This window comes from Notechis scutatus, chromosome Z (assembly GCF_049901735.1).
Source record: "Notechis scutatus isolate UNSWTSFEM ecotype Mainland chromosome Z, rNotScu1.2, whole genome shotgun sequence".
NCBI classification, from domain to species: Eukaryota; Metazoa; Chordata; class Lepidosauria; order Squamata; family Elapidae; genus Notechis; species Notechis scutatus.
In genome coordinates, this window is record NC_142025.1 from 122,830,584 (window position 1) to 122,844,432 (window position 13,849).

General features: G+C 54.0%; 1 protein-coding gene across 1 annotated transcript in view; it reads right to left on the bottom strand.

Annotated features, from left to right (window-relative positions):
- Positions 1–6,657, bottom strand: part of TFR2 (transferrin receptor 2) — a 27,351-nt gene extending 20,694 nt beyond the window's left edge. The window contains 4 exon segments of the mRNA XM_087947412.1: positions 6,205–6,301; positions 6,303–6,357; positions 6,359–6,501; positions 6,652–6,657. Of these exon segments, the coding sequence (XP_087803538.1) occupies positions 6,205–6,301; positions 6,303–6,357; positions 6,359–6,501; positions 6,652–6,657 (301 nt within the window).
- Between the last annotated feature and the right edge of the window lie 7,192 nt (positions 6,658–13,849).

A 13,849-nucleotide genomic window follows, 5' to 3' on the forward strand; every position in this document is an offset into this window, starting at 1 on the left:
CACACAGACCCCCCTCACACAAAGGCCCCTCACAAAGACCCCCTCACAAAGACCCCCCACACAGACCCCTCACAAAGACCCCTCACAAAGAACCCCTCACAAAGAACCCTCTCCCAAACAGCCCCCACACAGACCCCCTCACAAAGAACCCACACACAGACCCCTCCCTCCCAAAGACCCCCTCACACAGAACCCACACACAGACCCCCCTCACAAAGACCCCCTCACAAAGAACCCCTCACAAAGAGCCCCCACACCCTCACAAAGACCCCCTCACAAAGACCCCCTCACAAAGAACCCCCACAAAGACCCCCTCACAGACCCTCACAAAGAACCCCCTCCACAAAGACCCTCACAAGAACCCCCCACAACAGACCCCCTCACAAAGACCCCCTCACAAAGACCCCCCCAAACAGACCCCCACACAGACCCCCTCACAAAGAGCCCTCACACAGACCCCCTCACAAAGACCCCTCACAAGAACCCCCACACAGACCCCCTCACAGACCCCCTCACAAAGAACCCCACCCACACAGACCCCCTCACAAAGACCCCCTCACAAAGAACCCCCTCCCAAACAGCCCCCACACAGACCCCCTCACAAAGACCCCTCACAAAGAACCCCCTCACAAAGACCCCTCACAAAGAGCCCCCGCACAGACCCCCTCACAGACCCCTCACAAAGACACCCCCTCACAAAAGCCCCTCACACAGACCCCCCTCACAAAGACCCCCTCACAAAGAACCCCCTCCCAAACAGCCCCACACAGACCCCCTCACAAAGACCCCTCACAAAGAACCCCCTCACAAAGAGCCCCCACACAGACCCCCTCACAAAGCCCCTCACAGAACCCCCCAAAGCCCTCCAAAGACCCACAGACAGACCCTCACAAAGACCCCTCACAAAGCCCCTCACAAAGAGCCCCACACACAGACCCCCTCACAAGACCCCTCACAAAGAACCCTCTCCCAAACAGCCCCCGCACAGACCCCCCCCACAAAGACCCCCTCACAAAGAACCCTCTCCCAAACAGCCCCCACACAGACCCCCTCACAAAGACCCCTCACAAAGAACCCCTCCCAAACAGCCCCCACACAGACCCCCCTCACAAAGACCCTCACAAAGAACCCCTCCCAAAGAGCCCCCACACAGACCCCCTCACAAAGACCCCCTCACAAAGAACCCTCTCCCAAAGAGCCCCCACACAGACCCCCTCACAAAGACCCCCTCACAAAGAACCCTCTCCCAAACAGCCCCCACACAGACCCCCCCTCACAAAGACCCCTCACAAAGAACCCCTCCCAAAGAGCCCCACACAGACCCCCTCACAAAGACCCCTCACAAAGAACCCCTCCCACAGAGCCCCACAAGACCCCCACAAAGACCCCTCACCCCTCACAAAGAGCCCTACACAGACCCCCTCACAAAGACCCCTCACAAAGACCCCCACACAGACCCCCTCACAGACCCCTCACAAAGAACCCTCACAAAGAACCCTCACAAAGACCCCCTCACAAAGACCCCTCACAAAGACCCCTCACAAAGAGCCCCCTCACAAGACCCCCTCACAAAGACCCCCTCACACACAGACCCCTCACAAAGACCCCTCACAAAGACCCCTCACAAAGAGCCCCCACACAGACCCCCTCACAAAGACCCCTCACAAAGAACCCTCTCCCAAAGAGCCCCCACACAGACCCCCTCACAAAGACCCCTCACAAAGACCCCTCCCAAAGAGCCCCCACACAGACCCCCTCACAAAGACCCCTCACAAAGAACCCCTCCCAAAGAGCCCCCACACAGACCCCTCACAAAGACCCCCTCACAAAGAACCCCTCCCAAACAGCCCCCCACCCCTCACAAAGACCCCTCCCCAAAGACCCCTCACAAAACCCCTCCCTCCCAAAAGCCCCCACACAGACCCCCCTCACAAAGACCCTCACAAAGAACCCCTCCCAAAGAGCCCCACACAGACCCCCTCACAAAGACCCCTCCACAAAGAACCCCTCCAAAGAGCCCACACAGACCCCCTCACAACAGACCCCCTCACAAAGAACCCTCTCCCAAAGAGCCCCCACACAGACCCCCTCACAAAGAGCCCTCACACAGACCCCCTCACAAAGAGCCCCCACCCAAACCCCATGCACACAGACCCCTCACAAAGAACCCCTCCCAAAGAGCCCCCACACAGACCCCCTCACAAAGACCCCCTCACAAAGAACCCCCTCCCAAACAGCCCCCACACAGACCCCCTCACAAAGACCCCCTCACAAAGAACCCCTCCCAAAGAGCCCCCACACAGACCCCCTCACAAAGACCCCTCACAAAGAACCCCTCCCAAACAGCCCCCACACAGACCCCCTCACAAGAGACCTCACAAAGAACCCCCTCCCCAAAGAGCCCCCACACAGACCCCCTCACAAAGACCCCTCACAAAGAACCCTCCCAAAGAGCCCCCACACAGACCCCCTCACAAAGACCCCCTCACAAAGAACCCTCTCCCAAAGAGCCCCCACACAGACCCCTCACCCCTCACAAAGAACCCCCTCACAAAGAGCCCCCACACAGACCCCCCTCACAAAGACCCCTCACAAAGAACCCCCTCCCAAAGAGCCCCCACACAGACCCCTCACAAAGACCCCCTCACAAAGAACCCTCTCCCAAAGAGCCCCCACACAGACCCCCTCACAAAGACCCCCTCACAAAGAACCCCCTCCCAAAGAGCCCCCACACAGACCCCCTCACAAAGACCCCCTCACAAAGAACCCTCCCAAAGAGCCCCCACACAGACCCCCCTCACAAAGACCCCCTCACAAAGACCCCTCTCCCAAAGAGCCCCCACACAGACCCCCTCACAAAGACCCCTCACAAAGAACCCCTCTCCCAAAGAGCCCCCACACAGACCCCCTCACAAAGACCCCTCACAAAGAACCCTCTCCCAAAGAGCCCCCACACAGACCCCCTCACAAAGACCCCTCACAAAGAACCCCCTCCCAAAGAGCCCCCACACAGACCCCCCTCACAAAGACCCCCTCACAAAGAACCCCTCCCAAAGAGCCCCCACACAGACCCCCTCACAAAGACCCCCTCACAAAGAACCCCTCCCAAAGAGCCCCCACACAGACCCCCCTCACAAAGACCCCTCACAAAGAACCCCTCCCAAAGAGCCCCCACACAGACCCCCTCACAAAGACCCCTCACAAAGAACCCCTCCCAAAGAGCCCCACACAGACCCCCCTCACAAAGACCCCCTCACAAAGAACCCCCTCCCAAAGAGCCCCCACACAGACCCCCCTCACAAAGACCCCCTCACAAAGAACCCCTCCCAAACAGCCCCCACACAGACCCCCTCACAAAGACCCCCTCACAAAGAACCCCCTCCCAAAGAGCCCCCACACAGACCCCCTCACAAAGACCCCTCACAAAGAACCCCCTCCCAAAGAGCCCCCACACAGACCCCCTCACAAAGACCCCTCACAAAGAACCCCTCCCAAAGAGCCCCCACACAGACCCCCTCACAAAGACCCTCACAAAGACCCCTCCCAAAGAGCCCCCCACAGACCCCCTCACAAAGACCCCCACAAAGACCCCCCTCACAAAGACCCCACAAAGACCCCCTCCCAAAGAGCCCCACACAGACCCCCTCACAAAGACCCCCCACACAGACCCCCTCACAAAGACCCCTCACAAAGACCCCTCACAAAGACCCTCCCAAACAGCCCCCCACAGACCCCCTCACAAAGACCCCTCACAAAGAACCCTCCCAAACAGCCCCCACACAGACCCCCTCACAAAGACCCTCACAAAGAACCCCTCCCAAAGAGCCCCACACAGACCCCCTCACAAAGACCCCCTCACAAAGAACCCCTCCCAAAGAGCCCCACACAGACCCCCTCACAAAGACCCCTCACAAAGAACCCCTCCCAAAGAGCCCCCACACAGACCCCCTCACAAAGACCCCTCACAAAGAACCCCCTCCCAAAGAGCCCCACACAGACCCCCTCACAAAGACCCCTCACAAAGAACCCCCTCCCAAAGAGCCCCCACACAGACCCCTCACAAAGACCCCCTCACAAAGAACCCTCCCAAAGAGCCCCCACACAGACCCCTCACAAAGACCCCCTCACAAAGAACCCTCCCAAAGCCCCCACACAGACCCCTCACAAAGACCCTCACAAAGAACCCCTCCCAAAGAGCCCCACACAGACCCCTCACAAAGACCCCTCACAAAGAACCCCCTCCCAAAGAGCCCCCACACAGACCCCCTCACAAAGACCCCTCACAAAGAACCCCTCCCAAAGAGCCCCCACACAGACCCCCTCACAAAGACCCCCTCACAAAGAACCCCCTCCCAAAGAGCCCCCACACAGACCCCCTCACAAAGACCCCTCACAAAGAACCCCCTCCCAAAGAGCCCCACACAGACCCCTCACAAAGACCCCTCACAAAGAACCCCTCCCAAAGAGCCCCACACAGACCCCTCACAAAGACCCCCTCACAAAGAACCCCTCCCAAAGAGCCCCACACAGACCCCCTCACAAAGACCCCTCACAAAGAACCCCTCCCAAAGAGCCCCCACACAGACCCCCTCACAAAGACCCCTCACAAAGAACCCCTCCCAAAGAGCCCCACACAGACCCCCTCACAAAGACCCCCTCACAAAGAACCCCTCCCAAAGAGCCCCCACACAGACCCCCTCACAAAGACCCCTCACAAAGAACCCCCTCCCAAAGAGCCCCCACACAGACCCCTCACCCCCTCACAAAGAACCTCCCAAAGAGCCCACACAGACCCCTCACAAAGACCCCTCACAAAGAACCCCTCCCAAACAGCCCCCACACACCCCCTCACAAAGACCCCTCACAAAGAACCCCTCCCAAAGAGCCCCCACACCCCCCTCACAAAGACCCCTCACAAAGAACCCCTCCCAAAGAGCCCCCACACAGACCCCCTCACAAAGACCCCTCACAAAGAACCCCTCCCAAAGAGCCCCCACACAGACCCCCTCACAAAGACCCTCACAAAGAACCCCCTCCCAAAGAGCCCCCACACAGACCCCCTCACAAAGACCCTCACAAAGAACCCCTCCCAAAGAGCCCCCACACAGACCCCCTCACAAAGACCCCTCACAAAGAACCCCTCCCAAAGAGCCCCACACAGACCCCCTCACAAAGACCCCTCACAAAGAACCCCCTCCCAAAGAGCCCCCACACAGACCCCCTCACAAAGACCCCTCACAAAGAACCCCTTCCCAAAGAGCCCCCACACAGACCCCCCCCCTCACAAAGACCCCTCACAAAGACCCCTCCAAAGAGCCCTCACACAGACCCTTCCCCTCACACAGACCCCCTCACAAAGAACCCCACAGACCCCTCTCCAAAGAGCCCCCCACACAGACCTCCCCTCACAAAGAACCCCTCACAAAGACCCCCTCCCAAAGAGCCCCCACACAGACCCCCTCACAAAGACCCCCTCACAAAGAACCCCTCCCAAAGAGCCCCCACAGACCCCCCTCACAAAGACCCCCTCACAAGAACCCCCTCCCAAAGAGCCCCCACACAGACCCCCTCACAAAGACCCCTCACAAAGAACCCCTTCCCAAAGAGCCCCCACACAGACCCCTCACAAAGACCCCTCACAAAGAACCCCCTCCCAAAGAGCCCCACACAGACCCCCTCACAAAGACCCTCACAAAGAACCCTCCCAAAGAGCCCACACAGACCCCCTCACAAAGACCCCCTCACAAAGAACTTCCCAAATAGCTCCCGCAGACCCTCACAAAGACCCTCACAAAGAACCCACACACAGACCCCTCACAAAGACCCCCTCACAAAGAACCCTTCCCAAAGAGCCCCCACACAGACCCCCTCACAAAGACCCCCTCACAAAGACCCTCCCAAACAGCCCACACAGACCCCCACAAAGACCCCTCACAAAGAACCCCTCCCAAAGAGCCCCCACACAGACCCCCTCACAAAGAGCCCCCTCACAAAGAACCCCTTCCCAAAGAGCCCCACACAGACCCCCTCACAAAGACCCCCTCTCAAAGAACCCCTCCCAAAGCCAGGAAAAGCACCCGGAGGGGCCCTTTGGGACCCCCACCCATTATTGGGGACCCAAAGGAGGACCCTCCTTCCAAGCTGTGCGGGGTGGGAGCCCACGATGACAGGAGGGTGGGGGTGTCCCGCGGCCCCCTTCCTCACCTACGATGAGCAGGAGGAGGCCCACCAAGGCCAGGTAGACCCCCGTCTTCCACCGGTGGCTCCGCGGAGGCGGCCGGCCGGCCTTGGGGCCGCTGGGACGGGGACCCTGGGGTCCCCCTGGGCCGCTCCTCCATCTTGATCTGCAGCCCCGCGATCGGGGTCCCCATCGTCCTCGGCCGCGTTGCGGTAGATGGTGTAGGACCTCTGCCCCGGTTTGTGCCTGATCTGGAATGAAGAGCGAGGGGGTGTTGGGGGAAAGAAAAGACCAGCCACGGCTTCTTTCTCCCGCCGGTCGACCTCGCAGGGGTGTCGTTCATTGCAGGAATACAATGGATGTGTGTGTGTGTGTGTGGCATTGGGGGTGGGCGGTGTGGGTGAGGATGAGGAAGGGGGTGAGGAGATCAGGCCTTCCCCGGCTTACCACTGCCGCAGGCGGTCGGCCCAAACCTCCATCGTCCCCGGCGGAGCAGCCCTGCAACCAAGAGAGAGAAAAGCAGGCAGAGAAATTCTGCAGGCGCCAAGCCGTGCCAGGCGGGTTATCAGGGCCCACCCTGGCCTGCCTCTCCTCCCCCACCCCCTCCCCACCCCCACCCCCACCCCGGGGGCCCTGCGGGAGACGGGCCTTATCAGCCGTGGACGCCTGGAGCCAGGAGGGGTTATCGGGGTGGCGCAGGTGGGAATCCCACCCGGGCCTCGACGTTGGGCCCAGTGCAGGAGGAGGCGGGCTATGTGGCATGGGGGGGTGTGGCCCCTTTAAGAGCTGTGGACCCCCCAAAAGATCTCCCTGGGTGGTTGCAAAGCAGGAGGGAGGGGAGGGGTCTCCAAGCGTGGCCCCCTTAAGACTTGTGGACCCCCCAAAAAAACCTCCCTGAGGTGGTTGCAAAGCAGGGAGTGAGGGGAGGGTCTCCAAGCGTGGCCCCTTTAAGACCTGTGGACCCCCCAAAAAATCTCCCTGGGCCGGTTGCAAAGCAGGAGGGAGGGGGAGGAGTCTCCAAGCGTGGCCCCTTTAAGACCTGTGGACCCCACCCCAAAATCTCCCTGGGCTGGTTGCAAAGCAGGAGGGAGGGGGAGGGGTCTCCAAGCGTGGCCCCTTTAAGACCTGTGGACCCCCCCCATAATCTCCCTGGGCTGGTTGCAAAGCAGGAGGGAGGGGGAGGGGTCTCCAAGCGTGGCCCCTTTAAGACTGTGGACCCCCATAATCTCCTGAGGTGGTTGCAAAGAAGGAGGGAGGGGAGGGGTCTCAAGCGTGGCCTTTAAGACCTGTGGACTTCAACTCCCAGAATTCCCAGGCTGGTTGCAAAGCTGAAGGGAGGGAATTCTGGGAGTTGAAGTCCACAAGTCTTAAAGGGGCCCCAAGACCTGTGGACCCCCGCCTCCTCCTGGCTTTGCAACCAGCCAAGGAGATTGGGGGTCCCAAGAAGGAGGCACCGCTTGAGACTCTGCCCCTCCCTAAGACTTGTGGACCCAGCCAAAAAGATTTGGGCCGGTCCAAAGTCTTAAGGGGAGTGAGGCCCCTCCTCCTGCAACCAGCCAGGCGATTGGGGGTCCCCTTAAAGGGGCCACGTGAGACCCCCCTCCCTCCTGCTTTGCAACCAGCCAGGAGAGGTCTAGGGGCCAAGTCTTAAAGGGCCACGCTTCAGACTCCCCCCCCCAGCCCAGCAAAGCAACCAGCCAAGGGGGAATTCTGGGAGGGTCCACAAGTCTTAAAGGGGCCACGCTTGGAGACCCTCCCCTCCCTCCTGCTTTGCAACCAGTCAAGGAGATTGGGGGGTCCACAAGTCTTAAAGGGGCCACGCTTGAGACTCCGCCCCCTCCCTCCTGCTTTGCAACCAGCCAAGGAGATTTGGGGGTCCACAAGTCTTAAAGGGGCCACGCTTGGAGACCCCCCTCCCTCCTGCTTTGCAACCGGCCAGGGAGATTATGGGGGGTCCACAAGTCTTAAGGGGCCACGCTTGGAGACTCCGCCCCTCCCTCCTGCTTTGCAACCAGCCTCCGGAAGATTTTTTTGGGGGTGGGGTCCACGGGTCTTAAAGGGGCCACCCACCCCCATCCCACCTAGCCCGCCTCCTCCTGCCATGGGCCCAACGTCGAGACCCCCACTCATTGCCAAGGTTCCCCCCACCCCCCACCCACCCGCCCACCCCTCTTGGCCCAGCCCCCAGCTTGGTGATCTCCTGGTGGTGCCCTGACCCCCAGGGCCAGAATTAGCACCTCTTGGCCTCCCAAACCTCCTCCGAAGGGTGAATTGGGCCCAGCTTTCAGCCCCCCCCTCCCTCCCTCCCTCCCCCACCCTGCCCTACGTCTCGGGGGTCTGCTAAGGGGCAGGGGGTTGCTTTTTCCACCCCCCACCCCACCCCCAAACCTGGCTCAAAGCTCAGCGTGCCACGCGCACCAACCCTGTTTACTCACCTCTTTGCGACACCCGGATTGCTAAAGCTGCTCTACCTTCGCGGAGAGGGGGTGGGGTGGAGGAGAGGGGGCTACCCAGGGGTCACTCGGACGGCCCCCGTTTTTTTTCCTGCTCTTCCAGAGCCTCCACCCCCACTGCCCCCTCCTGCTCCAGACCCAACCCTTGCCCAGACACCCAGGAGGGAAGTGGGGGGGCAAGGCCTGCGAAAATGGGGAGGGGGGATTTTGGGGACCCCCTTCGTTTTAAAAGTCTGCTCCACCCTAAGACTTTGAGGGGGGGGGCGTCTCAGCTGGGAAAAACGGGGGCCCACGGGTCTTGGATCTAGTCGAAGGAGGGACGGGAGGGGGTCTCCTGAGACTATCTATCTCCCTCCAATTCCCCCCACCTCTGAAACCCTCCAATGAAACACCCCCACACACACACACCTCCACACACACACACACCCAGTTGGGGTTGGCTGCTTTCCCTCCCTCCCCCCAGAGAAACCCTCACCCAGATTGACCTCCCTCCCCTGCAACTCCAACCCCTGTCGGATTTTGTGTGTGGGGGGTGGGTGGGTCCCTTTAGAGGACCTCGGGGTGCCCCCCAACCTCCCCAACCGGGCGAGGAAGAGAAGGAAGGAAGGAAGGAAAGGGGGGGAGGGAAATTGGGGAAGGGGGGGTGGGAGAGGGGTTGTAAGGAGGCTACCACACACACACACACACACACACACAGACACACACAGACACACACCCCAGTTGTGTGCAAAATTCAACCCCAAAAGAAAATTGGAGGGGAGATAGATAGTCACAAGGAGACCCCCCGTCCCTCCTTCGACTAGATCAAGACCCCGTTTTTTCCCCAACTGAGACCCCACCCCCAAAGTCTTTGAGAGGTGGGGGGTTAAGGAGGAGGCTGAGGACTCAGGACCACCCCAAAAAGACCAACCCCCCCATCATCCTCAACTCACCTCTGGCTCCCGCCAGCCCTGGTTTCCCCCAGCGGAGTGGAGGGCCAAGCGGGGCGGCCCTCGCCTCCTTCTCTGGGGGGCAGCTGCTCCTCCCTCTGGGGGCGGATCTCCGTGGCCCCCCTCCCTCCCAGCCTCTCCAGCTGGGCATGCGGGGGCAGTGTGAGTGTGTGTGTGTGTGGGGGGGGGTTGTTTCAAACAGGAAATGTTTGACCGTTTGGCATCCCCCACCCCCAGCAAGGCGTACCCCCAAAATACGTTGGGGGTTGGACTGGAAATGACCTCCAAGGTGCCTTCCAGCTCTGCTTATTCCTGTGATCTGTTCCCTTCTTTCCCAATGGGGTGGGGTTGGGGGTTGGGGGTTGGACTAGATGACCTCTAAGGTCCCTTCCAGCTCTGCTTATTCCCTGTGATCTGTTCCCTTCTTTCCCAATGGGGTGGCCCTGGGCGGGGTTGGACTAGATGACCTCTAAGGTCCCTTCCAGCTCGGCTTATTCCCTGTTATCTGTTCCTTCTTTCACAATGGAGTAGCCCTGGGGGGTTGGACTAGATGACCTCTAAGGCCCCTTCCAGCTCTGCTTATTCCCTGTGATCTGTTCCTTCTTTCCCAATGGGGTGGCCTGGGCGGGGTTGGACTAGATGACCTCCAAGGCCCCTTCCAGCTCTGCTTATTCCCTGTGATCTGTTCCCTTCTTTCCCAATGGGGTGGCCCTGGGCGGGGTTGGACCTAGATGACCTCTAAGGTCCCTTCCAGCTCGGCTTATTCCCTGTGATCTGTTCCCTTCTTTCCCAATGGGGTGGCCCTGGGCGGGGTTGGACTAGATGACCTCTAAGGCCCCTTCCAGCTCTGCTTATTCCCTGTGATCTGTTCCCTTCTTTCCCAATGGGGTGGCCCTGGGCGGGTTGGACTAGATGACCTCTAAGGTCCCTTCCAGCTCTGCTTATTCCCTGTGATCTGTTCCCTTCTTTCCCAATGGGGTGGCCCTGGGCGGGGTTGGACTAGATGACCTCCAAGGCCCCTTCCAGCTCTGCTTATTCCCTGTGATCTGTTCCCTTCTTTCCCAATGGGGTGGCCCTGGGCGGGTTGGACTAGATGACCTCTAAGGTCCCTTCCAGCTCGGCTTATTCCTGTGATCTGTTCCCTTCTTTCCCAATGGGCGGCCCTGGGGGGTTGGACCTAGATGACCTCCAAGGCCCCTTCCAGCTCTGCTTATTCCCTGTGATCTGTTCCCTTCTTTCCCAATGGGGTGGCCCTGGGCGGGGTTGGACTAGATGACCTCTAAGGTCCCTTCCAGCTCGGCTTATTCCCTGTGATCTGTTCCCTTCTTTCCCAATGGGGTGGCCCTGGGCGGGGTTGGACTAGATGACCTCTAAGGCCCCTTCCAGCTCTGCTTATTCCCTGTGATCTGTTCCCTTCTTTCCCAATGGGGTGGCCCTGGGCGGGGTTGGACTAGATGACCTCTAAGGTCCCTTCCAGCTCTGCTTATTCCCTGTGATCTGTTCCCTTCTTTCCCAATGGGGTGGCCCTGGGCGGGGTTGGACTAGATGACCTCCAAGGCCCCTTCCAGCTCTGCTTATTCCCTGTGATCTGTTCCCTTCTTTCCCAATGGGGTGGCCCTGGGCGGGGTTGGACTAGATGACCTCTAAGGTCCCTTCCAGCTCGGCTTATTCCCTGTGATCTGTTCCCTTCTTTCCCAATGGGGCGGCCCTGGGGGTTGGATAGATGACCTCCAAGGCCCCTTCCAGCTCTGCTTATTCCCTGTTATCTGTTCCCTTCTTTCCCAATGGGGTGGCCCTGGGGGGGGTTGGGGGGACTAGATGACCTCCAAGGCCCCTTCCAGCTCTGCTTATTCCCTGTTATCTGTTCCCTTCTTTCCCAATGGGGCGGCCGGGGGGGGGGTTGGACTAGATGACCTCCAAGGCCCCTTCCAGCTCTGCTTATTCCCTGTTATCTGTTCCCTTCTTTCCCAATGGGGTGGCCCTGGGAGGGGGTTGGGGGTTGGACTAGATGACCTCTAAGGTCCCTTCCAGCTCTGCTTATTCCCTGTGGTCTGTTCCCTTCTTTCACAATGGGGTGGCCCTGCCCTTAAAATAAAATAAAATAAAATAAAATAAAATAAAATAAAATAAAATAAAATAAAATAAAATAAAATAAAATAAAATAAAATAATAAAATAAAATAATAAAATAAAATAAAATAAAAAATAAAATAAAATAATAAAATAAAATAATAAAATAAAATAAAATAAAATATAATAAAATAATAAAATAAAATAAAATAAAATAAAATAGAAAATAAAATAAAATAAAATAAAATAAAATAAATAAAATAATAAAATAAAATAAAAAATATATAAAATAAATATAAAATAAAATAATATAACATAACATAAATAAACATAACATAACATAAATAACATAATATAAATAAATAAATAAAATAAAATAAAATAAAATAAAATAAAAATAAAATAAAAATAAAATAAAATAAAATAACATAACATAACATAACATAACATAACATAACATAACAAATAATAAATATAATAATAAAATAAAATAAAATAATAAAATAAAATAAATAAAATAAATAAAATAAAAATAAAAATAAAATAAAATAAAATATATATAAAATATAATAAAATAACAACATAAATAATAAAATAAAATAAAATAAAATAAAATAAAATAATAAAATAAAATAAAATAAAATAAAATAAAATAAAATAAATAAAATAAAATAAAATAAAAAAAATAATAAATAAAATAAAAAAAATAAAATAAAATAAATAATAAAATAATAAAATAACATAAATAAAATAAAATAATAAAATAAAATAAAATAAAAATAAAATAAAATAAAATAAAATAAAATAATAAAATAAAATAAAATAAAATAAAATAAAATAAAATAATAAAATAAAATAAAATAAAATAAAATAAAATAAAATAAAATAAAATAAAATAAAATAAAATAAAATAAAATAAAATAAAATAATAAAATAAAATATTGGACCAAACTAAGGAAACGGTTACAAGAATACACACAAACTATTTGTTTGATCTTGTCAGCCACTGACAAACCAAAGAAATCCAAGAAATAGATAAATGAATAAAAGTAAATAAATCAATAAAAGTAAATCAATAAAATAAAAATAGATAAATAAATAAATAAAAAGAAACCTACCGCTCTCTCCCAATAGAACGGAGACCGGAAATGTTTCTTTGAAGGGAGGATTTAGAAAGGGTATTTAAAGAAAGGAATCCAATAGATCACCGTCCATGTATGAACCGCGCGCAAGGATCAGCCTATCAAACGCGCGAAGTTGGGCATTGGATTCGCATCCCCACGGAGAGCGTGATCCTAAAGCAAATAAGGGATTGTGAAGAAAGGGGTCAAACTCCCCTCCAAAATTGCAAGGTAGAGAAAATATAGAATACTACACGAATACTACATGGGGGAAATGGTGCAGTTGGTTAGATTGTAGGAATAAAAATAGTAATAATAATAATCATGTCAATATGTAATATATTGAGGCTTTCAAGAAGAGACTGGACTGCAATCGGTCAGAAATGGTGTAGAGACCCCCCTAATTTGGGAGGAGCGGGTTGGACTAGATGACCCACGAGGTCCCTTCCGACTCCTGTATTCTATATTCAGTGGAATAGAAGTTGCCTTCAGAAGTTGTGGGAGCTTCATCCCTGGAGGCTTTCAAGAAGAGATTGACTGCCAATCTGTCAGGAATGGTGTAGGGTCTCCCGCTTGGGCAGAAGGGGGTTGACCAGATGACTCCAAGCCCGTCCCACCCAGCTTCTCTTCTTCCTTTGTTATTCAGAAATTGTGGGAGCTTCATCCTTGGAAGCTTTGAAGAAGACTGCCCTTGTCAGAATGGGGTAGGGTCTCCTGCTTGGGCATAGGGGTTGGACTAGATGACCTCCAAGGCCTCTTCCAACTCTGATTATCTGTATCTAAGTTGAATAAAAATGATTTTGATCGACAGCCTGCAAAAATTCAGAACAGAATAGAATAGAATAGAATGGAATGGAATGGAATAATAGAATAGAATAGAATAGAATAGAATAGAATAGAATAGAATAATAGAATAGAATAGAATAGAAATTAATAGAATAGAATAGAATAGAATAGAATAGAATAGAATAGAATAGAATAGAATTAATAGAATAGAATAGAATTAATAGAATAGAATAGAATAGAATAGAATAGAATAGAATAGAATAGAATAGAATAGAATTAATAGAATAGAATAGAATAGAATAGAATAGAATAG